The following is a 24074-nucleotide window of genomic DNA, read 5'->3' as shown; positions in this document are numbered from 1 at the left end:
TATTCTTTGCGGCAAAAATTTCTCTGTGGTTCAATAATCGTAAGACATAGATCCCCATTTTGAGATTTTTATTATCAACATGCACTTTTTCTCATGCCCACCGACTCTTTCCATGGTGCAAGAGACCACTGCCTCGTTTTACAGACAGGTACGTGAGGCACCAAGGAAGAGAGGCTAGCGTCCAGCTGAGCTGAAACTCTAGAGGTGTGACAAGTCGGCTTGTGATGCTGGGACATGAGGGAGAGAGGGAGCTACCCCCAGGGACCCAGGGGTCACAGCAGGCAGGGGTCCCTGACCTCTTCCATTGGAGCTTTGGTTCCCAGGGGAATCCTTTGGGCAGCAGTGTGGCTCCCAGAGTTTTAGGGAACATCATCATAGATTGGGCCCATTTGCAACGTGAAGAGGTGCTAAGCTAACACTGGAAGCACACAGCCATGCTTAGTACATGAGAGCTACATGGCCCAGGAAAGTGCTTGTATCCTCAGCTGCGATCGGAAAGAAAGCATTTCTTTTTCATCAGAATTCTGCTACACCTTAGAGTCTTGGGTATTTAAATTCACATAAAAACAGATGATGGCATGCCCCCCACCCCACCCCATGTAAGAATAATTCCACTCTGTCAGGGTGAAACTGACAAATCAATTTAAAACAGGGAAAATGGGGTTGGAAGTATAGGATTCAGGTGGACACTGGTAGACATTTGCCACCTATGGAAAGTTACTTTATTAGAATCGTCCATATTCTCCTGAGAATGGCCCAGGGTGTGCTGAGCCTACCTGGGCAGTCTCAGAGCAGAGTTAGGAAGGGGGAATGTGACTGGTCTGTGTGGCAGTGTGTGCCCTGGCGTCTGGAGGGCCTCGGAGCTACATGTGTGCATGGCGCCACTGGAGCATGGGTGCTCTGCTGAGGGCAGAATGATTGTCAGTGACGTGGCTGGCCCAGGGAGGGGGACCCCCAGTATGGCTGAGCCCAGCCCTGCTGCCTAGGCTGCTGGTTTCCAAGCCTGTGCACATGCAGTCTCATTGCTGATGCTGTGAGGCCAGGGGAGGCAGCCTGACCTTGAGGGATTCTGGTTTGCTGCTGCATCCGATGTAAATCACATCGGCCTTCGGGATGTGTCAGAGGCTCTGAGGGCCGGAAGCTCTCTGACTCCCAGCATTTGCCATGTTGCGAACATCCAGGACCACAGGGTTGGAGTAAGCTTATTTCTTCCTCATGGAAAGGGTTGCCTTCAGGGCCCTTAGGAATCATCATTTAACTCCAGTAACTGAAGGTACAGTTTGCCCCTGCCATCCCTGAATTAAGTGGCCAAAAGGAGGCGAGTCGAGGCAGCAAAAACGCAGGGGAATTTGGAATTACGATTAAAATCCTCACTAGGGAATTCAAGTCGTGACTGTACGCATCAAGGCTAGGGCCGCTAAACTGCCATGCATATTTAATACAGATTTTGTGCTCCAGTTCATATTTTTACAACATGCCCTTGCACAGACTAACTGTGTGCCCTACTCTGTCTTCTGGGAGGAGGAAGTGCCATCGAGGGGCACTCACTGGGGCTGCTGATGCAGGCCATCTGGAAGGGTCTTTTCTGTCCCCAGCCCTTCCTGTCGCTGGCCCTGGCAGTCTCTTGGAGTCCCTCTGGTGCAGCCTCGTGCTTGCTGCTTCCATCTCAAGCTCAAGGCCTGTCTTTTCCAAGAGACTCTGGAACCCTCCAGCGTGTAGTGGCCTCTCCTCCTGAGACCTCCAGCAGAGTATCCTTCCTTAGCCTCCTTTGTTGTGGGCCTCTGTCTCCTGGGTAGGTCAGTGGGAAGGGCCCCCACACCTTCTACCCCACCCCCATCTACCCAAGTGGGGCCTGCTGGCGGTAAGCATTTCCACACCCAGAAGAACTGGGTGCACGGCCGTTCACTCTTGGGTTTCCTCTGGGTGCACGGCCGTTCACTTTTGGGCTTCCTCTGTCAGAAGAAAGTGGACCAAAGCTGGATGGTGATCTCTGAGAGGGCGTGTTTGCCTGCCCACTAGTTAAGAGTGCTGGCTCAGCAGCTTTGACCTCTTAGAAGCCGATCCTAGGAGAAGCCTCTTATGACCACGTAGGGATGGAGACCTCGTGGTCTCCCCTCACCTTCCCGACTTGGCATATAGAAGGAAAAGCACAGAGGCACTGTTCTCCAGGTGGCCAGTTCCTTATTCATCTTTATTCACAACTCTCCATTCCTGAGAGGTCAAGGTGGTCAGGAGCAGATGCATCCCCTTACCCAGTGCTATAGCTATTATTCAGTTCAAAGATGGCCCTAGGGACCAATGGACAGCCATGAACTGGGGACACCCACACCTCGACACTTCCCCAGGAGTCTAGGACTTGGGCCCTGCCTGGGTTCTGGTTCAAATAACTTCCACCCAAGAGCTCAGTCTCCTATACCATACCCCGAATCTAGGTGCCTGGCATCCACGAAATGAGTTAATGCTAAAGAAAAGAGATAGGATGAATCTGGTTATCTGGTGGTCCAACTCTTCCCTTGTGCCCTGCCTTGAGCCTGTTTGCCCTTCCATTCTGCTCACTCGTGAGGGCCTTGCTCAGAAGTCTCCGGAGCATTGGTGACAGCCAGCTGGGGGCGCTGTGGCCGCAGGTGACAGAGACAGGTGCTGCATGTCTGTCGCCAGCTGCAGTCTTGGTGAGGAGCAGGGGGTCAGTGACAATGGAGAACGGTCACCTCAAACTTGTGGAGCCAGGGGATGACCCAGACCTCAGAGTAGCAGCCAAAAGTCTGAAAACAGAAGGAGTCTCTGGAGAATCCGCCCCCAGCGAATGCCCCCTCCTGGCGTACCTGGGAAGGAAGTTTCCAGGGCTCTGCCCAGGACGCTGTCCAGGGGCTTAGAGCCTGTGTGTGTCCTCACGAGGAGTTCTGTGCAACCCCTGTCCCACCCCCCAGGTTTTTTATTTAGAAAATTTCCAACCTGAAGAAAGTTGAAAGAATGATTCAGGATATCTACCTTTCACATGTATTTATGGAGTTAAATTTTATTACATTTGTTCACATACTCTGTCTCTCTGCCTCTGTGTGTATGTGTCTATAAAAGTTCTGGTGTACTGGAAGCTCCCTTTTGCTCTGGGTCCCCTCCCCCAATCCCACAGCATTCATCTGGCGACAGGGCCTGTCCCGTGGCGAAGGAGCAGGTAGTTGGAGGAATGGGACAACATGGCCTCCCCCTGCCCCAACCTGTGTCCTCTTGGGAGTGGGCCCTTTCCCTGAAGTTGTGGGTTGTGTGGAAGGCCTGGCTTTTTCAGAGATGGAAACGTAAAGCTGTGTGGTCAGAGACCTGATGGAAGGGGTATTTTTCAAGGCCCTGACAAGAAAGGAGGAGGGGGTGGGGGAGGAGAGGAGCAGGCGGCAAGGGCAGGGCCTGGGCTGTACCTGCTGTAAAGTGCGGTTGGTCTGGAAGTCACACTCGTCGAGACGTGGATGCTTGCTTTTCTTGCAGATGGTTCTGCTAATCTCCACATTGAGCATGTATTTCACGCCTTTCACTATCTAAAGAGAACAGAGGGACGGGCTCCTGGGTGACCCGCACAGATGGAAGGATGGTTGGCTTCTCCAGACACAAGGTGGTGTTAGGATAGGTGCGAAAGATGCCTAGGTGAGCCATTTGGGAGAGAGTGGGGTGGTGAGCTGATGTGGAGAGGCGCCCCTGGAGTATTGGGGGGTGTCAGGGGGTGGGGTTTAGGCTCCATATGCACCCCCTTCTCCCTCAGACTGTACTGGGAGCCCTTTGGGGGCTGGTGAGGGGCTGGTGCTTGGACTCCAGGCCCAATCTCCTCCCATTCTCCCTCTCCTCCCCTCCATTTAGTGTATCCAGGGGTCCTGTTGGGGTTTACATGAGTCATACATTGGCTCACTCTTGCTCATGGTGCCAGCTCTCAGTCCCAGGGTGAGATGTGGGTTTTGTGTTCTTTCTTGTGCAGAGCTCTGCACTTAGGAGGGTCAGACCAGGCTTCCCTGGGGTTCCCTGGGGCTGGGCCATAGGCCAAAGACAGAGTCCTGTTCCCAGCAGGTACCCACTGAACTCCTAAAACCAGACTCTTCACCTGGGCTAGGGATCTCACCTAGATTAGACTTTCACCTTGACTGCAGCCCTCACCTGGAATGGGGTTCTGGAATGGGGGTATGACCTAGATGGATCTTCACCTGGACTAGGGCCCTCACCTGGACCATAGCCCTTACCTGGACTAGAGCTTTGTTGACATGGGACTCTTTGAATAAGAAGATGTCATTTGTGCAGTTATTAAACCGCTCGACGGTGTGCCTGGCAGCTCTGAGGACTCCTGGGTCATTGGGCTTTATGGTTTCAGGAAATCCTGGGTTCACACTTGAGTTAAGGCTCTGGGAGCAAAAATCTAAAAGAGAAACACAGACACACAAGGACATTGGGGTCAGTGGGGCCCACCTCTGGCATCATACTTCACATCTGGGGGTGCCCAGCTTCCCTTATTCCTCCAAGTGTCCTTGCCCACTGCTCACTCCCCTCCATGGAGCCCTGTGTTCAAGACTGAGAATCAGGTGCTGTGGGTGGAAGAGTGGGTGGGGCATAGTGACAGATAAGATATAGCACCCATCGGCATGTCCCTGCCGACACAGTGCTCAGAGCTCAGGGTCACTTCCAACTTTCAGCTCTGAGTTGGGTTCAGCCTGAGGGACTCCTGTAATGCTGTGCTCCTGGTGTCCCTAGAGGCTCCCCCTGCCCCAGTGATGTGCCTCTGGTTCCCCTGGTGCTCCCCTCGATGCACCTGTGCCCCTGATGTCCTGGGTATTACCCCCATGGATGCTGTCCTCCTGGGGCCCTGTGTGCTCTTGGGTGCCCCCCACCCCCCATTCTCTGCTCCTGGTGCCCCTGAGTGCTCCTCTTGCTGAGTTCTTTGGGTTCAGGTCTTCTCTCTTCTGGAATGTCGGGAGCTCTGGGAGTGGGGGCCAGGAGTGGTAACACTGGACCTCATACAGTTTCCACTCCAGAGCTGGGCACATGGTGCATGCCCTGTCGATGGGTGGATGGAGGGATGGATGGATGGAGTGATGGATGGGTTGGTTTCCTCAACCTGTGCCTTGTTCTCCTATACCAAGGAGGCCCACATTTGTATAACAGATGAGTGAAGCAACATGAGGGGCTTCTCCCCCAACAGTCATGTCCCCCCACATTGGTGCCAGAGCCAGTGACCCCAGATATTCCTGCTCTCTGTCTCCCAAGGGGGCAGAGCCACAGCAGGCCCAAGGACAAAATGGTCCTTTCCTTGATGGTCCCACTCAAGTCAGGACTGACTTGCTAAAGAAGAATACGCAAGCAGTTCATTCCTTTATTCAAATTCACTTATAAGCTTTTGCAAGTACTTTCCAGAGCTGCCTTTGACCTGCCAGGCTCGAGTTTTGTAGCAGCTCATGTTTGCTGGAATTTACATTTTATAAATAAACAAACACAAACAATATCCTGAAGCAGCAAGACAAGTTAGGCAGGGAGATCCTAAGGGAGGCAGGGAAAATGGCCATGGCTGTCTACTGAGCAGATTCAAATGGGAAGATCCGAAGGGAAAGACCAAGGGCTGGCAATCGGTGGGGGGCAGAGTGGGCTGCAGGAGCCAAGATGGCTGAGGTGGGCTTGGCGTTTGAGGGGCTGAAAGGAAACCAGCAGGACTACAGTGAGGAGGCAAAGGGAGAAGGGCCTGGCAGCCACAGGGAAAGCAGATCCAGGGTACGGGTGTTTGTAAGTCAGGTTAGGGAGTGTGGATTTTATTAGTAGTAAAATATGAAGAATATAAGCATGAATGGAGAAGACCCTATATAATAAAAAATGCCAGGGGTGGCACTTCTCATTGGTGGCTCATGGATGGCTTGAATTTAGATTTCTCAATATTTCTCAACTTTTCTACCATGGATGTGGATTACTTGTATATTAAGATAATAAAGAGTTATAAGTTTTGTAGAGAAATCTAATAAATTGTGGGGAGTTTTAGGTTTGTAAAATGGTTCTCTTTACTCAGGATTTCTTCCTGAAATATCTTTGTGTCTGAGATGATCCAGAGCTCTGTCATCTCTTAAGGCAGGTGCTGGCCAATGCGGCTATTTTATGGAATTAGCTAAAATTAAGTAAAAGTAAATACTATCACCAAAGATAAAACCTCAGTCCACAGCCTCACAGGTTCACTCCCAGGACTCAGCCCGCTCAGTCGGCTCAGGGTCCTGCCGGACAGCCCTGCCCTGGGGGCTCCAGCTCTGTGACCCTTGGACACCCTCTCCAGGGGCACCCTGGTGCCTCCGTGAGGCTGGCCACCTGGTGTCTGCATCTGTCAGAGCTGGGAGGCTGGGCTGACGGTGTGATGGGGGTGCTGGGGCAGCAGGAGGTGGCAGCTCAGTGGCTGTTCTGGAAGTGGCACCAGGAAGCCAAGCTCCAGGTTTCAAGGTAAGGGGAGCACAATTAGTGACAGCCTGTGGTCTCCCCCTCTTCATACAAACAAAATCAGAGAGGCCCAGCCGTGTTTGGGTGTTAGAGAGACAGCTGTTTGAGAAGAAGATGGTGGCAAGGTGCTGGGCCTGGGGGTTGCTGAGGGAGCTCTTGGCAACCTGGGCCACGAGGCCATCTGCACTTCAAGCGGGAATGGGGACGGCCGTCCAACAGCGTGTCCTGGGAGCTCAGCTGGGTGTCTCCCTGGGGACTTGTGGGAACCGAGTGCACAGACCCAAGCCTGCTCAGAGGGAGCAGAGGAAAGACCTTTGACCTTGCACTGGGGCTGGGGATGAGCTCAGGTTGGGGCCTCCGGGAGGCAGGGGAACCGCAGACAGGCATGGGGCCTGAGCCCACGGAGGGCAAGCGTGGGCCCCTGTGGCCTGGCGGCAGAGGCTTCTGGGGACTAGGAAGGTGTTGGGCGCAGCTGGGAACCTCCGCCAGGGCTGTCGTGCTGCTGAGAAGTGGGGGCAGGGAACTCAGGCTGCCTCTGTAGAAGCTGGGGCCTGGCACTGGGGTACATAGCCCACCCCACACTGAGGTCTAGGGCTGGCGCTGTGCAGCTCTGCGGGCCTAGCAGAAGCACAGCGACGGAGATAAAGGAGCCTGGGAGGGGGCGGCACTGCGGGACCTGGCGGGACACCCCTGGTAAGGACACCCTTGCAAGGCCCCCAAGGTGGGCAGTTCAAGGGCCCTGGCCTGCAGTCCCAATAGGAAACCAGGTGTGTGCAGCTGAAGTTCTCCACAGCTCCAGAGCCCTCTGGGACTTGCCTTCAGGGCAGTGCAGCTCCCATTAGAGGATTCTGGCAGAACCAACGGAAGCTGTGCCCAAGGTCCCTGCCCCTGGGTTTGGTGGGTCAGGATCAGGGCCTGGAACCTGCATTTCCCCAGGTTGCCCTGGTGACTCTGATATGGGGAGGGGAGAGGGAGGGGGAGGAGGAGAGAGGAAAAGGGAGGGAGGGAGAGGGAAGAAGGGAGGGGAGGGAGGACGGCAGGGAAGGAGGGAGGGGGCTTGAAGGCCATACTTGCAGAGGACAGGAAACCAAGGGTGGTTTATTTGGTAGTTTCTAGCTCTAACAAAAGCCTGTTTTGGAAACCAGCTTGGTTTCTGCTCAAGACTGCAGTCCAAACCATAGAGAAAGGGCAGGCACCTTTGTGGGCATGACAGTGCTTGAGCCTGCTTGTGACGTAGAGAGCAGCACTGGGAGTTTTCCCTTCTGTTTTTGTTCCTGGATTAATATCATCGTCCACTTTTTTTCTTTGTAAGAACTACCTTTACTGCTTTTTCTGGTAATAAGTTTATCTGTCTTTGGTAGAGAATTTGAAAAATATAATAGCATATAATGAAAAATTTTAAAATCATTCCGAAAGAACTTAAAGCTAACTACTATTAACTGTTTTGAAGTAAAATCATTCCTCAAGACCTTAAAGGTAGTAACTATTATCAACAGTTTTTGACGTAAAATGCATTAGATTTAGTTTTGCTTGAATTTAACAGAATTTTCTTTTTAAATGAAGTGAAACAGAGATAATGACCTCCGCTCACAGGGCACACTTGTCCGGATGGAGTCTTCATGGAAGAGTTGAAATCAAACTGGAGTCAAGCAGGTGACTCTGAAGCTTGGAGAGTGGTGGGTGCAGCAAGTGACATGTCCCCAGGCAGATTAAATAGGCTACCACCTTCCCTTGAACCGTAAGGAAGTGGGCACCTCACCAAGAGGCCCTGGTTGAAAGGATTCAAGGGCACACATGGGCAAGCATCCTTCATTTACTTTTCTGGGTACATGAGGCTTAGAGGGGGATGGGAATCCATGACCCTGAGTGCTCAAAACATGGATGAGCTGCCCCTCGCCCCCATCCCACCACCCACTGTCCTGCCAGCCCCAGTGATGGAGGGAGTCTGTACCAGTGAACTCCTGTGTTTGGTAGGGAAAAGAATGGGGTCTCCTAGACCCTCCTCTTTCAGGAGGTGGGTCTTTCTAGGTGTGGCCTGGGAGGTGCAGAGACCCCCAGCTTGTGAAACCTGAGAAGGGAAAGGGATGCTCGCTTAACAGGAAGATGACACTTGCCCACCCCCTGTCAGCTTCAGGGGCTCCCCACAGGCTGTGCCATTGCACCCTCATGGGGGCTGGGTGCTAGGGACCACAGGGATCCTTCGGGTTGTTCTGGGGCTAACAGCCTAAGGATTGGGGCAGGGGGAGGCACAGGCCAAGCTCTAGGGTGCTGATGCCCACCCTCTGCCCACCTGGAGAAGTGTCATCCTGAGCCTGTACCCCTCCACTCCCCCATGTGCTGCCATCCAAGTTCGGTGGGCCTGGGTGGTGGCTGCGGTTTCCACTGGCCATGCCCACTTCACTGGACACTGGGGGTTCATGGGGGGCAGGAGGGTGTAGACCTCTCTTTTAAGGGCACAAGGATTTCCTGGCTCCCAGCACACACAGGTTTCTGGCTTAACCCAGAGACACATCCAGGTGCTGACATTGGCTGTGCCACCCTGCTTGACCTCTTATAGCCTCCATGTTCTCTTCACAGGGTGCCAAGGAGGGGATATGAGGCAACACGTGAGCATACTTGTCAGTGAACGGCAAGTGCAACAGTGCAGTTATTATCACATATAAGATCAAATATGTGAGATGGCTCCAGTGGGGGTCTCTGGGGGCAAACTGATGGCCCCCATTGTAAAAAAAAATCTCAGCCCACAGAGGGTAGGTCATCCCTGCCAGGCTCCAGACACAGCCACCTGCAGAAACAGTTCAGAAGGCAGTGTGACCTTCCCTGCCACAGGTGACCTCCCTGGGTGTGGCTGGGAACCAAGAACCAACGTCCACTCTGACCCAGGGAGGGCAGGGGGAGGTGGTGGGGCAAGACCAGCCACAGTGGGGAAATAGGGGAGAGGGGCGGGGTCCCCCAATCCCCCTGAACAGATACAGGGATGCATCAGGGCCCAGTGATGGAGCTGGGTGCTGGGCCAAGCTTCTGGTTTTGTATAACCACCTCCATCCTTGGTGCATGCCTCATGAGTAGGAGCCAATTTAACGCTCTCTGTCCTTATGAAGTCGCCCACATGCACGCCCACCCATGTGTCCCATGGGCATGTTGAGGAAGGCACGAGGTCTTCTTGACCCCTCAGCCCCCACCCGAGTTGCAGGCTTGGCTGGGGAGAGCCCAGGCTGGGTCAGCCTGGGGCACTTCCCAGAAAAGATGAAAATTAGGTGGAGAAAGCAGAAGGATGCAAAGGCCTGAGGAAACCAGTGCAGCAATTTCCTGAGCTCTGAAGGCCCAGGCAAGGGAGCTGCCACAGGGCCTCAGCGCGGAAGGGGGCCAGAGTGAGGGTGCGAGAGCAGCAAGATGCCAGTGGGCACCCCCCTTGGGGCCCTGGTCATCTCCCGGTGCCCGGTGGAAGGCGATAGACTCAGTTCTCCCCAGAAGGAGGGGCCTCCCAGCACCCCACCTGACACCAAGGACCCAAGGCCTTGTATGGGCTGCTGTCGGTCAAACACAGGAAGCACAAGTAACTCCGTCCTGGTGGCTGGGGGTCCCCCACACAGCCAAGGAAGGACGACAGTGGACTGGCTCAGGGGCAAGAGGCTCAGGTGGCTGGGGGGGCTCCCCAGACCAGGGCGTGGGGCCCGGCTCAGCACTTCCCATCAGCCAGCCACCGAGTCCCCTTGGAGACCAGACCCAGGGTGTGAGGACCCGGTCCCCTCTGAAACCCCAAAGTGGAGACAGTTTTTTACCCATTTCATGGATGATGACTCTGAGGCTTAGTGAGGTTCTGAGGTCCCCAGCAGATGGTGTGGTGTGGGGGTCTACAGAGCCCCCAGGGCCCACTGTGTGGGTGTCTGGACCTCTGAGCACTCCATTGGCAGAGGGACCAGGTCGGACCAGTTGGGGGTCCAGACCAGAGGGGCTGCGGCAACTTGGGATGGCCTTGGTGCCACTTCCTGGTCCTCTCTCTGGAAGAGGGCGAGCCCCCTCTCTTCCACCTCCTTCTGTCTGTGAGGGTCCGAGGAGGAAAAGGGAGATCCTGGGAGAGTGGGGGTGGGAGTAGTGCTACCGGTAAAGCACCACCCAGCAGTCACCTGGGGCTTCGCAACAAGGGTCAGCTCATGCTGTCCAGTTCCTGTCCCCATTTAATTTTTAGGTGAGGAAACTGAGACCAGAGAAGTCACTTATGAGAATGATTCACAGTATGTCTGAACATTGAGACCCTGGTCTGCGCTAAGAGAGCCGGCTCTGCTGTCCTCTAGGGCTCTGAGAAGGTGCCTGCTCACCTGGTGGGAACTTCCAGCTTCTCTCCCTGCTGCAGGCCCCTTGGGTGGGCACCAGGTGGGGAGGGATAGGGCAGGCCAAGGAGGAGAGGCCCAGGGAGGGGCTTCAAGGCCGAGAACACAAGGAGCATGGGAGGGGCAGGACTGGGCAGGCTCGGGGTCTCCTATCCCCTGCCCACCCCAGCTCTGGCTTCCTGGGTATGTGGCAGAATTGGTAGCCATGTGTTTGTGAGTGTCTGCCTGCCATCGTCCAGTGTCCACCTCCTGATCCCCACCTGCCTGACTCCTTGGCCTCTCCGAGTCCAACACTGGTCCTTAGCCAGCCCTAGGCCCGATTTACGGTTGTGGGGTGTGACACTACCATGGACCGCTGGCCCCAGGTCTCTTGACATGGATCCTGCCTGAACATGGTCAGCCTGTGGCCTTTGCCAGGCTCCGGCCTTTTCCCAAGAGGGCAGAGGGCAGAAACCAGCCTCCAGGTGGTTCTAGTCTCGCTGGGGCACCAGCCTCCTCGTGGGTTAACAAGGCCTCCACCAGAATCCGAGCCCTCCAGGGGACCTCCCTGCACCTCCGCTCCTGGCCCCGGGGGTCTCCTTCCTCCCCTCCCTCTGTCTCCACTCCCCAGAGCTGACCCCAGTGTAGTTTCAGGAAGGATGGCGCATCTGAAGGTTAGAGTCCTTGAGCTGAGTCATGGGACAGCAGCCACCAGGCAGGAAGGACAAGCCATCAGATAGAAACCGAGCCCTGCCTCGGGGGTCCCTAATCAGGTTCCAGAGAGCAGCAGGGGGCAGTGGGGACAGAGGATGCCACATGCCCAGCTTCCCTTGTCCCAGCCTGCAGGGCTGTGCCAGCGGTGCCCCCCAAGGCACCCCCATCCTTCCCTGAAGCCCACTCTCCAAAACGTGATTCCAGCCACTGCAACCAGACTGACAGGGAACCTTGCACCCCTCCCAGCCAGGTCCAGTCCCCCTGTGTCTCCAAGTCAGGAAACTGCACCTGGAAAGACTCAAGGACCCTGGGGTCACTGCGACCCAGGGCGACTTTGAGAGCAGGCTGGGAAGCTGGAGAACACCTGGGGGAGGGCTGGAGCCCTGAGCCACAGAGGGAAACAGGTGAGGGGAGACATTCCTCTTACCTGCTGAAGGGTCCCCGGTGATGGCCCAGATGAGGCTGCAGAGACAGAGGAGTGGCCAGGCCGGCTGCATGGCGCGCTCAGTGTAGGGCAGCGCCACGGCCGCTTGTGCGCTGGGTTCTCTTCCCTGCACTCTGTGCCCTGGGCCCAGAAGAGGCTGGTGTCAGGGGCTGGGGGTGGGACGGGGGAGGAGCGCTGCCCTGAGGACCGCCCCTGGGTGTGGGGGAGCGCCTGTTGGCTTTCGGGTTGGGGGGGTTTCTTGCTTAATCATTCTAACCAGAAGCTCTTTACCTCCAGATCAAGATGCCACATCATCAACCGCTTCCTTTCTGAAAGTTTCCAAGCCGTGATCGCTTGCTGGGGGAGGAGGAGAGAAATGAGGGTCTGTGAACAAATCCACGTACGATTTCCACCCACCCCCCAGACCACACAGGGAAGAGACTTAACTTGCAGAACATTAGCAGGGATTTGCAGAAGCAGAATCATTTGGGTCTCATTCTGCAGAAGAGTCTCACAAAGACTCAGCATTCTAAGGTGGTCCCAGTCTAGGTCCGGGTGGGAGTTGGCATCTTTCCCAGGGGAACTCAGGGGGGAAAACTGCGTCCAGACCCACACTTTTGGAGGGGGTAGCGAAGGCTAGTGTTAGAAACACGTGGTCGGCACATGCCCCATGTTTCTGCAGGAAATCAGGAGCTGAGCAGTGTTTGTTGATTGAATGATGAGATATGGGGAGGGCCCTGGAAGCCCGGCCAGTCCTGGCCCTTCAAAGCCTGGGCCGTGAGGACCTTCCTGCATCAGGTGGGGTTGGCTCCTGTCTGTACCTGGATGCACAGGTGTGTGTGGGTTGATGCTTTAACAGTACTGGCAATTAATGACAACCATAACAGTAGCTGTGCACCTAGTACTTGGGATGGGCCAGGCTCTCTCTGAGCACCTGATGAGTATTTCTTCATTGAATCCCCACACCATCATTCCACAGGGGAGGAAACTGAGGCACGGAGAAGCTGAGGAAGATGCTGGGGCTCAGTGGGGCCTGGCTGTGTGTCCCCATCCTTGCCACTGCCCCCACTGCCCCTCAGTTGAGCTACAGGGGCTGGGCAGGGGTGCTGAAGGTCTGGTAGAGCTACCGGCCACAGACATTGAGCTGGTGACTTGGAGGTTTGTGGCCACAGCCCCAACGGAGGCCAAGAGCAGTGCAGGGGGGACAGGGCTCGTTTGTGGGTACTGGCCTTGGACCTTCAAGAATTACTAGAAAGAGCAAAAAGTCACAAACTGTGCAGAGCAGGGGGCGAGGTGGGCCTCAGAAGGTGGCCACGTGTGGGTGAGAGGGGATTTCTATGTGTATAAACAAACGCTTGGAGGAGACACAAACTGCTGCCCCAGGGAGCTCAACCTGGGGTGTCAAGATGAGCATGTGGGGTGATTTCCACTACCGGCTTGTTCTGTTCTGTTTGTACCTTTTTTCTTTTAAATCAGCAATGGTTATCTGAGTGGTGCGTTAGAAGCCTTTTTTTTTTTTGGTCTTTATTCTTTGTAAAAACAGTAAATTATAATTTCTCCAAGGAGCCGTGGGGAAATGCAGGAAGAACTTTGTACACCAGGTGGTGCTGTGATCCAAGAAACTGGCGTGGACCTGCCCCCTGTTACTTCCCCGCATAGGCCCAGGGGCCCCCGAGCTTCTGGCCTTGTCTGGGCCGTCTCCTCAAGGGTGAGCACCAGCACCTCCCTTCTCCCTGTTCCGTGAGCCTTCTTCAATCTCATGCTGCCTCTGGCTCGCAGCCTGTTTCCTATCTGCCTAGCTGGTCCCCTGGCCGGCCACCGCGCCCTTTGCTGTTAGAGCTGTGATGCCAGTGACGGGTTTCCAGGAGTCCTTGGCCCTCACTGGGGACATGAAACTCTGTGAATGAGAAGGTTCTCCCTAAACTGCAAAGCTCTCCGGGATGTGTTCTCAATGAGTGGAGAAACCTTGCACGTCTTCAAGGCCCGTGGAGCCCTTCACACTCATCCTAACTGGACCTTGAGGAACTCAGAACTTGAGCGTAGTGGGAGAGTGTTATCGCACTTATCAAGTGCCACTTTCTGCTTAGTAACATTGTTAAAAAAAAACATTTTATTGGGATCTCACATTCTGCGGGGCAGGGACTTGGAAAGCATCGAGTGGGGACAGCTTGACTCCCTGGTGTCTGGATGTCATCTGGGAGGACTGAAAGGCAGGGCTCGGAGTCACCTGTCTGAAGGTTCCTGTCTGTGTGTCTGGCTGGAGGCTGGGCCTCAGCTGGGGCTGTTGGCCGCAGCCCCGCCGTGGCCTCTCCTCATAGCTGCTTGGGCTTCCTCCCAGCTTGGTGGCAGGGGAAGAGCAGTGCTCCCTGGAGCAACAGGTGGAAACTGTACATCTATTATGATGCAGCCTTGAAAGTTACATACCCTAATTCAAGGTAAGGGAAATAAATAACAACTCACCTCCCGATGGAATCATGTCAAAGCCACACTTTGGGAAGAGCATGTGGGATGGGACATATCACTGTGAGCATCTTTGCTATGAGGGGTCCAGAGAGAATGAAGGTATAGGCCTCCCTGGAAGGGACCCTGTATCCCTGACTTTAACCATCCAGATGGCACCTCCTTCCCATTGTGCTTGGTATGGCCAAGAGGCAGGGAGATGACAGTAGAGATGCTGGTTCTGCAGCTTTGGGTTCAGGAGGGGCTGACACCAGCTCATGGTGGGGATTCTGTTGGCTCAGAGGTGGGCAGATGGCTGGAGGTAGCTCAGTCAGAAGTAAGTGAAGGTCTTATGCTCCATAACTGGGGGAAGAAAAGGTACCTCTCCTTTCTCCCTTTTTCTCCCCTCCTCCCTCTTCCCTTCTGTCTAAGGATATGAATGAAGCAGCAGAGCTGTTGGTAGCCACTGTGGTCCACCAGGGCAGTCAGACCAATGAGGAAACTAGAAGAGGAGAGAACTGTCCAGGTTCAGCTGTGACCAACCTCTGGATCAAACCTACAAGGCCCAGCTCCTGCTAGACTTTTTAGTTATGAATGCCCATAAATTCCTTTACTGTTTAAGACTATCTGAGTTGGGGTTTCCAGTCGTTGTCCGCCCCGCCCCCAGTATGAAAGAGCCCAGTATGACCTGGGTGGGAAACAGGTTGGTTTGTGGCTATGTGTTTTCCAGTGGCCATCAAATCAGGGAAGGTGGAGAACTTGGTAATGGCATTTGCTAGGAGGACTGAGACCCCTTCCAGCAGTGATGGTGGCCTGGATCCAAGGTAGAATTGATTACAAGTGCCATGGGCAGGGTCAGTTTCTGCAGGCTGAAATGGGGTTGCTTCCTGGGGATGAGACCGAACTGCCCAATACCTGTGAGGGGTGTCTTAGTTTGTCACAGGGCTGCCTATGGAAAGTGCCAGAATGGGTTGGCCATGAAATGCCCAGTCAAGGCATCAGAGGCTGAAGAGAGAAGACATATGTCTAATCACTCACAGCTGAACCCAGGAAGAAAGTGGAGCAGCTGAGACTGAGAGAGAAGGCCTAGAAAGAGACAAGCCCTCTGCCTTGTTGCCCATAGCTGAGCACCAGAAGATGATAGATTATGGAGGGGAAGGCAGGGACCTTGGCAGAGATCAGTGGCCATCTTGCTTTGCCATGTGGCAGGACACTGGGATCACCAGTAGCTGACTTTGGTGAGAAAGCATCGCTGTTGATACTTTAGGGGCTTCATGCTTAAGCTTTGGCTGCTAGGGATTCTTGAGTCCTCTCTCACATGGCAGGGTTAAAAATGGCAGAGCTCCCTTTTTCTGTGTCTCCCTCTCTGTGTCTCCATTTATGTAAGGCCTACCTATGTCATACCTCATTGACATAGTCCAATCAAAAGGGAATCGTTTAGTTAAAAACATGATATTTCTCTTTTTGGGATTCATAAAAGAACTTCCAACTGTCACAGTGGGGTTCACCCAGAGGTGTTTGGAGGGTCTGGCTTGTCTTCTCACATCACATCCCCTTTACTCAAGGTTGCCCATTAAAAAACAGGATGCCCAGTTAAATCTGAATTTCAAATCAGCAACAAATAATTTCTTAGTATACGCATGCTCTAAATATTTATTGCATGGAGTATACTTATATTGCAAATGATTTGTTACCGGAGATTCAAATTTATCTGGGTATCCTGTCTTTTTATTTGCAAAATCTAGCAACCCTACCTTTCCTTGCCTGGTGAACTTGATAGATTTGCCAGCTCTTTATACCTGCCTCCTCTGTGTGGAATGGGAAGGGCTCAGCTCTGAGCTCTGCTTTGGTTACCAGAGCAGAAGGCAGAATGTGGTATTGACAGGACAGGATGCATTTCCTTTGCTCTGCCCACAATCCACATGTTGCTCAGGAGCCCTGACATGATGTTTTTCTCTGTGGGGCAACTGCGTTCTGGACTGTGCCAGGTGACTCCTGGAGGGCTGAGCTCTTTCCCTAGTCTTTTGGAGCTGGCTGCCCAGGGTTTCTGCTGTGCTGCTTCCAACAATAACTCATACAATAAGTAACTTAGGAGCTTTTTGAAGGAGGCAGCAGCCTCCTCAGCCAGATGCAGGTGAACATCTGTCTGCAGAACTCTACCCCTGGGTGCTGTCTGGCCCCAAGAAGCCCACACCCTGGAGGAGGACAAGTATCACTCAGATGATGCCCAGCAGACAACAGAAGATGGAGATGTTCTCTATGCTGGGGCAACTTGATGGACACTGGGGAGTACCACCTAGACCCACTTCAGAATGGAGGAGGCATCTCCAGCTGCTGGGTGTGCTGGCACTGAAGGCTCTTAGCTCAGTGCCCCTCCAGGGTTGCCTTTGGCTGGAGAGAGCCACCTCATCTGCTGTCTTGCCCTCTCTAGGGACTGCCTGAATCTATGCGGGATAACAGAGGCCTGGCCTCTTCCTTCCTAGGGAACAAGTCTGCAAGGCCATCACAGCTCCAGAGTTCCCCGCAAGTCAGCTGAGGCCTTTTTTGCAATCTCATCTCAATCCGATGTCTCCCTCTCCCAACCCTGCTTCCCTCCCTTGCCCACAAGTGTGGATCTCAAGGGCTCTGCCCATATATTAGTCAGTGAAAGGAGTGCTAATGCAAAGTACCAGAACTTTGTTGGCTGTTATAAAGGGTAATTATTTGGGGTAAAAGCTGACAGTTACAAGGCCCTAAAGAGTCCAACTCAAGGTACCAAAAGAGGTACTTTCTCACCAAAGTCAGCTGACACGTGTTGAAGCAAGATGGTGGGCAATCTCTACCTGGTCTCTCGGACCTTCTCAGCTGCTCTGTGTCTTCGACTGAAAACTATCAGGCAAATGGCTCATCTCTATTTCCAGGGCTTTAGCTCTTTGAGCCTTCTCCTTTCTTGTAACATGGCAGGACTGAAATGACCAAGTTCCCTCCTCTTCTGTGTGTCTTCTTGAGTGAGTGTCAGTTTATATCGGCCCACCAAGGGGGTGGGGACTCAACCTGAGTGATGCCCTACTGATGTGGTCAAATCAAAAGCCCCAAATTGGTTTTAACAAGTACACTTAAAACCTTTGAATTTAATGCAATCAAAGGGTATCATACCCAGAGGAACAGACCGATTTACAAACATTATCTTTCTGTTTTTTGGGCATTCATTAATAATATCAAAATGCCATACCCCAGTAGATCCCTTGCTCTCAAAGCTAACTGGGGGAGCTCCCCTGCAACAAGTGGGATGCATCATCTCTGCAGATGGGATATTTAAATGGGTTCTGATGACTGAGTAGGAGTTTTCTTGAAAGGAAAGGAAGGGAAAAAAGCAGAAGGAACAGTGTAAGCAAAAGTGTGGCACAGAGGTATCAGTATGTTCTTAGTTTAGGGCACAGTGTTTCTTCCTTGGGGTAGGAGCTGGGAACAGGAAAGTGCTGGTGCCAGGAAGGGCCTATACAATGAGGTCCTGGGTCTTGGCATGGAACCGTTTGTTCCTAGAAAGCTTTGCTGAAAGGGAGCAAATAGTGGGTTTTGGGCATGACTTTTTTTTTTTTTTTTCTGCTGTTATTAGCAAGGCCCACCTGCCAATGTCCAAAGGTTTAGGCCTCACCCTGCAAATGGATGGTGAACAGTGGTCTGGCATTGGGGAGAACCAAGGGTCATCTGTAGATTTAGACTTTGTGTATACTCTGAAATGTCCCACCACCTGTCCTGCTGAAATTCCACCCTGAGCCCCAGCTCCCTGAATTGGGTTTTTATTTCCAAAAACTACCAGGGATAACACATCTCTGCCAGGGACACTCAGTTTGGAATTGGGACACTGGATAATTCCCAGAAGAGGTCGGGAGCAGAGGACAAGCAGGGAAAGGCACAGGGCAAAGAGCTCCTGGATGCCAGAGTCCGGTGAGGCCCAGGCTAGGGACCAAGGGTGCCAATGACAGCCAAGGAGGAAGCTCAGAGGGTGCCTGGGAGGGGCGTGGACAGAGGCTAGAGCTGAGGTGTATGTGAGTGTCCTGTTGCTACTGTAACAAATTAGCACAATCTAATGGCTCAAATAATGCATGCCTCCTGTCTTACAGGGGGTAGACAATGGAACTCCAAAAGAGGGCTCAGTGGGCTTCAGTCAAGGTGTCTGCAGGGCTGCATTCCTTTCTGGAGGCTCCAGGGGAGAAACAGTTTCTAGAACATTTGGCTGTTGGCAGAATTCAGTTTCCTTGGGACTGTAGGGCCAAGGTGCCCATTTTCTTGCTGGCTATAAACTGAAGCTGTTCCAGTTTCCAGAGGTTTCCCACATTTCTTGGCTCATGATCCTTTCCTTCAGCTTCAAAGCCAGCAACACTGCATCTGTTCAATTCTGCTTCTGTCTTCACATCTTTGCCTCTGGCTGCAGCCCGAAAAGGTTCTCTGCTTTCAAGGATTCAAGTGATTGGATTGGGCCCATCCAGATGAGCCAAGATCCTCTCCCCATCTCAAGGTTCAATCACATTTGCAAATTGCCTTTTGCTCTATCAGGGAAGATTCTGGGTACTGGGTCGTGGACATCTTTGGGGACCATTATTCTGATGACCACAGGGTGTATCAGGAAGAGGGAGGGAGAAGCAGCCCTGGTAAGCTCAGGGCTGGTCCTGCTGCTGGCCCCAGTAGAAAATCTCTGTGGCCTTGCTGGTGAGACCTGGAGGTGGGGGCTGGGGAGGGGGCACCCACAGCTGGATGCATTTATAGACCTTCCCATTTGACCTTCCTTCTCCTGTTGGGAAAGGTCTTAGGCTGAGTTCCCTAGAACAGACCCTGAGACAGTTTGCAGAGCACACAGCCTGTCTGGGGGGAGACCCCAGGAAACAAGGGTGGGGGAGTGGGGATTGAGGCAGGGCAGGGCAGGCAGCCTGTGCGGAGTGGGTCAGTGAACGGGTTCTGGCTGTGGGCAGCTGGGGCTCAGTCACCCCAACACCTGGGGGACAGTGTGCAGAGCACAAGCCTTACCTGGTTCTCTTGAGGGAAAGGGCATTGAGCTGGCACTGGTTGAGGGTACCTCCCAGGAACTGTGACTCACTGCCCGCCCCTCAGGCAGGCATGAGAAGGCCCTGGAGCAGAGAGATACTTGCAGTGGGGACCTAAAAATTCTGGGTGTAGGTGGGGCATCCAGGCTGATGTCTCAGGACACAGGTAGGTTCCTGGTGGGACTCTTGCTTCTTAGAGTGGCTGCTCATCAGTATGCAGATTCTTTGTTCCTCCATTGCCACCCTATTCTGTAGCTGTGACCTGGGAATGAGCATTTTACAAAGCTCTTGGGGAATCTAGGCAGAACCTTATGCACAGCTGCGTCTCCATATAATTCATAAAGCAGAACTTCCTTTCTGCCCCAAAGGCCCGATTGCTCTTCCCATTTTTCTCCCAAAGAATGCTGATATAATGTATGAAGATTTAATGTATGAAGATGCCCCTTCTGCTCCAATCCCCCTTTTGTGCCTGATAGTCCATTTACTATCCTATGAAATAACTGTCCCAGTTTTCTCTTCCCCTTGACTGGTGCAGGTGTCTGTGTAACCAAAAAATTAACAAATGTGTTTTAGTCTGCTGAATTGTATTTTGGGCACTTACTGAACTTCTGATGTAGCCAGATACAAATATCTGTAATTGTTATAACTCATGGAACTGTAACCCAGACGCCTTGTTTCTTTGATGCTGAGGCTATGCTTTGTAACTGCATAATCATTACCTTGAAACTAGACAGTAATGAGACAACTCGTGACTGGCCCTGCTTGTATCCCCTGCAGGTAGCTCCCCTTTTTGATTAACATGAGTCAGCCCAGAACTGAATACCCCAAATTTCTAAGCTATTTTGCTAGACCAAGCCAATGGTCTAATCAGAATTGGTCTGCCTGATGTGCAGAAGCCTAAACCTTGAAACATAATGTAATCAATCTGTGCCTACTCAGTAATTAGACTATTTCTGACCTCCTCATCTCAAACTGCTTTGCTCATTATCCTAGACTGCCTGCCTTTGTTTGAATGCTTTAAAACACCAAGAAAGTTTTTCCATTTCAGGGAGACAGATTTATGGCCCATAAGCCTTATGATCTCCTTTTTTGCACTTAGCAATAAACTCTTTCTCTTTTTGAAACCCCAGTGTCACAAAATTGACTCTTTTGTCCGCATTGGGCAGAAAACCCCTGAATTGATCGGTATCATCTGTAACTATCCGGTGTCATTCGTTTGCTGACGCGGAGCTGAGGATAAATACATTTTACTGGCTCTCCAGCTATCATTAGCTTCTGTAGGTCTTGTATAAAATTGTCAGATGGCAACTTCAGAACCTTCAGCTGGCCCTTTAAATCACAGCCTGGTCTATGTGGATGGTTCAGGATCATCAGCACCTTTTCCCCAGCCTTGGTTGCAAACAGCTCCCTTAGTGACCTACTTTCCTCTTGCTGGTGATTCAGCTGAGAGTGTGTACCTCAGGACCGCTCAGTATTTCTAGTATTCTGGGAAATGTGCAGCCAGGTTGGGCTTGGATTTACACATCATCCTCTGTATTAGGATCAGAATCCAGAACTGGAAGCAGATGAAGTTCCTCTAACTCAGTTTTTCATTTATTCCCCCCCCTCCCCCCGACAACATTTTTATTATACATTTCTTCAGGCACACAGAAAAGTTGAAGGAATCATTTGGTGAAAATTTATATGTCCACCCCTTGGAATCTACAGTGGCCTTTTTCTAGTTTTGCTTTATTGTCTATCTGTCCATCAGTCTGTCTTCTTGTTTTGTTTTGGGACATTTCAAAATCACTTAATGCTGAGTCTCCATGACCCCACCTATGCCCAACGACTGCCCCAGAGTTGGGAAACTCACTACCTGGGATGGCTTCCAGTCCATCTGCTTTGGCTCTGTAACCAAGTTCCCCTATGAGCCAGGGGCCCAATAATGGGTTCAATTTCACCCACCTGTAACCATTCAAAAGACAGCATTGACTGGAATTGTTTAAGCATTAGTGTGTTTCAAATTTTCTTGTGCATCTAAACCCCTGGAGGGTGTGTTCAATGCAGATGGCTGGGTTCCTCCAGAGTATCTGGTTCAGTGGGTCTGGGATGGGACCTGAGAATATGCATTTCTAGCAAGCTTGTAGAAGATACTGATGCTGCTGGCCCAGGGACCTCACTTTGAGAATAGCCAGTCCAAGCTTCCACAGCTGCTTGAGGGTAAAATTATTCCTAAAATGCCTGGAGGGTGCAAAATGTGACCAGGCTTTTGGTGTCCTTTGGGAAGGGTCTGGAGGCGTGATCTTGGCCTGAGGATGCCTTATCCTTAAGGCAGGGGTTCTTAACAAAGGGTCCATGTGCTTGAATTGAAATTAAAAAACAAACATTATTCTTGTGGGGATATATTGGTGTGGGTGTGATATATTTATTAAATAATACACTGTAGAGCATGGACTTCGTAAGGGGTCTGTGGTTTTCACCTGACTGGCAAAGAGGTCTGTGGAACAAAATTTTAAGAACCCCTATACTAAGGGACCCTGTTTTGGTTTGTCTTTTGTGGGGCCCAGAAAATTATGTTCTTAGGCTGACTCATACATGGAAGGGCCCTTTTGATTAGAATCAGTTAAAGGAACTTTGATTAGATCACTTGATTAGATCGCTTTAGAGCTTTCCTAAGTCTGTGAAGCTTGACCCAGGTTGGGTCTCTACACTTTTACTGAAGTTTTACATAAACAGAGAACTGAAAGCAGAAATACGCAGAGAGAAGAGAGCTGTCATTTTCACCCTGCCATGTGAGAGGGGACTGGAGGGTTTCTAGAAGATGAAGCCCCCAAGAGGCTAGGCCCACAGAGCAGCTCAAAACTGATCACTCACAGCTGAGCTAGAAGAGAAAGTGGCCTGGAGAAGGCAGTGACTGGCTGCCATCTTGCTCATCACATGGCAGGAGAGCAGGAGGCAGCAGTCGACCTTTGGTGAGAAAACATCTCTGATGATGCCTGGATTTGGACATTCTTGCAGCCTCAGACCTGTAAGCTGTTACTGCATATAAATTCCCTTTATAAAAATCAACTTATTTCTGCTATATTGCATTGGCAGCTCTGTGGTAAACTAAGACAGATCCTCAGTCATATGGAGCACATTGGGGGGCAAATGGCCCATGTTTTGTACATGGTTTCCCTCCTGCGTGTGTCTCTTTCCTTGGGTGCTGACTTGAGTCATCCCCACAGCCCCCTGGGGCTTTCCTCTCTACCTGGCTTCAAGGACCACCAGGGGATGTGACTCTGGAGAGTCCTGATTCCAATGATGTTATTGGTCCCATTGATTTCCTTACTTCTCAAAGCTAAAATGTTCTGTAGAAAATGAGTGCGTACTTCCCCAAATACCTCTGAATCTTTATGTAGACCCAGGGATGCTAGCTTTCACACTCTGCATTTGCAAATTAAGTGAAAAAGGAAGGGTAAACTCCATAAATTGCAGACAGCTAATTGGTAGCATTGTGGATGTCCAGGCTGGGGACCTGCATGGGTTTCCTTAATTTCTCCTTGCCTTTGGGGCTAGCCTTGAACTCCAAAGCACTCTGAGAGTGAACCCTTGTAAAAGCCTTAATTATCCCTCTCCAGTGTCAATATGCTTTATGACCTATGGCTGCCCAGGAGCCATCTCCAGGGAGGACTCATTTGCTCACACATTCCTGGGCTGGCGTAATGAGGGCTGCGGTTCAGCGGATTAGGATGCTTTGCAGGCTCGGGCTTTAGGCAACAACTCTCCATCAGAAGCGACGCTACGCGAGAGCTGCTGTCCGAGGGCGAGGCACCCGCAGGCTTTAGTGGAAGCTGGCTGCATCAGCAAAACAATGAATGGACTGAGTTTGAAATGATGAACTCAGCGGAGAGTTCAGACGCTGTGGGATCCCTGAGCCTCCTTTCCTCCATTTAAACACCAGGCATGGGGATTCTTTAAAGGGCCGGGTTGGCTCCCGTGGGTGTGTGTGGTTTGTGGGTGTGGGGAGGTTCCATGGCTGCCCAGTTTTGGGGGGTGGGGCTGGGAAGCGGGTAGATGTCAGTGTGTGGCCTGCTCAGAGGCCCCTGGTTACCCCAGGACCAGGTGTAGCCTGCAGGTGGGAAGGCTGGGGGATGAGCCCTGGTCAAGTGAGAGCCAGGGGCTGGCAATTCAACACCCTTCTCGGCTCTGCAGCAAACACCTCCAAGGGTGCGTCTCCCCCCAGAGGTCTGGCAGCCTGGGGGTCCATATCACCCCCTCCCACTGCCCACTGCCCACAGTGCTCCTTGGATCATCTTCCCAGTCAACAGCCACCCTCACTTCCTTCCTCAGGGTCTCCTTTGGGGAAACCCGAAGAACAGAAGGTGGGCTGGGGGTGATGCAATATCAAGGAGTCCCTGGGATCAAGGGGGGATGCTGAGGTGCATGAGTTGTGGGGAAAATGAGAATGAAAAAGAAATATCGAGGAATTCATTTTATATCAAACTTGCATACGCAATACTCAATACCCAGGTCATAAAATCTCCACATGCTGGCACCAGGAGCTCCTTGGCAGGGTGTCACTGCCCTTCAAATGGGACAAACCTCCCAGTGAGGATGAAGGAGCACCAACTTAAGGGCTTGCAGGGGGAAGGGTGGGAAGTGGGGAGCACCCCCTTCCCCTTGGCTTCCCTCTGGCCGCATGGATGAATTCCTCTTGCATCCTCATTTATCTTTGAGGTTTGCTGCTCTGCTTTGATTGAGGTAAAA

General features: G+C 52.3%; 1 protein-coding gene across 1 annotated transcript; it reads right to left on the bottom strand.

Annotated features, from left to right (window-relative positions):
• Position 1: 1 nt before the first annotated feature.
• Positions 2–12023, bottom strand: CST7 (cystatin F). Its single transcript, XM_004474646.4, has 4 exons — positions 11890–12023; positions 4218–4390; positions 3411–3527; positions 2–2762 (listed from the first exon to the last, which is right to left on the bottom strand). The coding sequence occupies exons 1-4, from the start codon at positions 11957–11959 to the stop codon at positions 2685–2687; spliced, it is 438 nt and encodes a 145-aa protein (XP_004474703.1). The 5' UTR covers positions 11960–12023; the 3' UTR covers positions 2–2684.
• Between the last annotated feature and the right edge of the window lie 12051 nt (positions 12024–24074).

The sequence above is a fragment of the Dasypus novemcinctus genome, chromosome 24 (assembly GCF_030445035.2).
Source record: "Dasypus novemcinctus isolate mDasNov1 chromosome 24, mDasNov1.1.hap2, whole genome shotgun sequence".
Classification (NCBI taxonomy): domain Eukaryota; kingdom Metazoa; phylum Chordata; class Mammalia; order Cingulata; family Dasypodidae; genus Dasypus; species Dasypus novemcinctus.
Note: the sequence above shows the minus strand (reverse complement) of the source record. Positions and strands in the feature narration are given on the sequence as shown.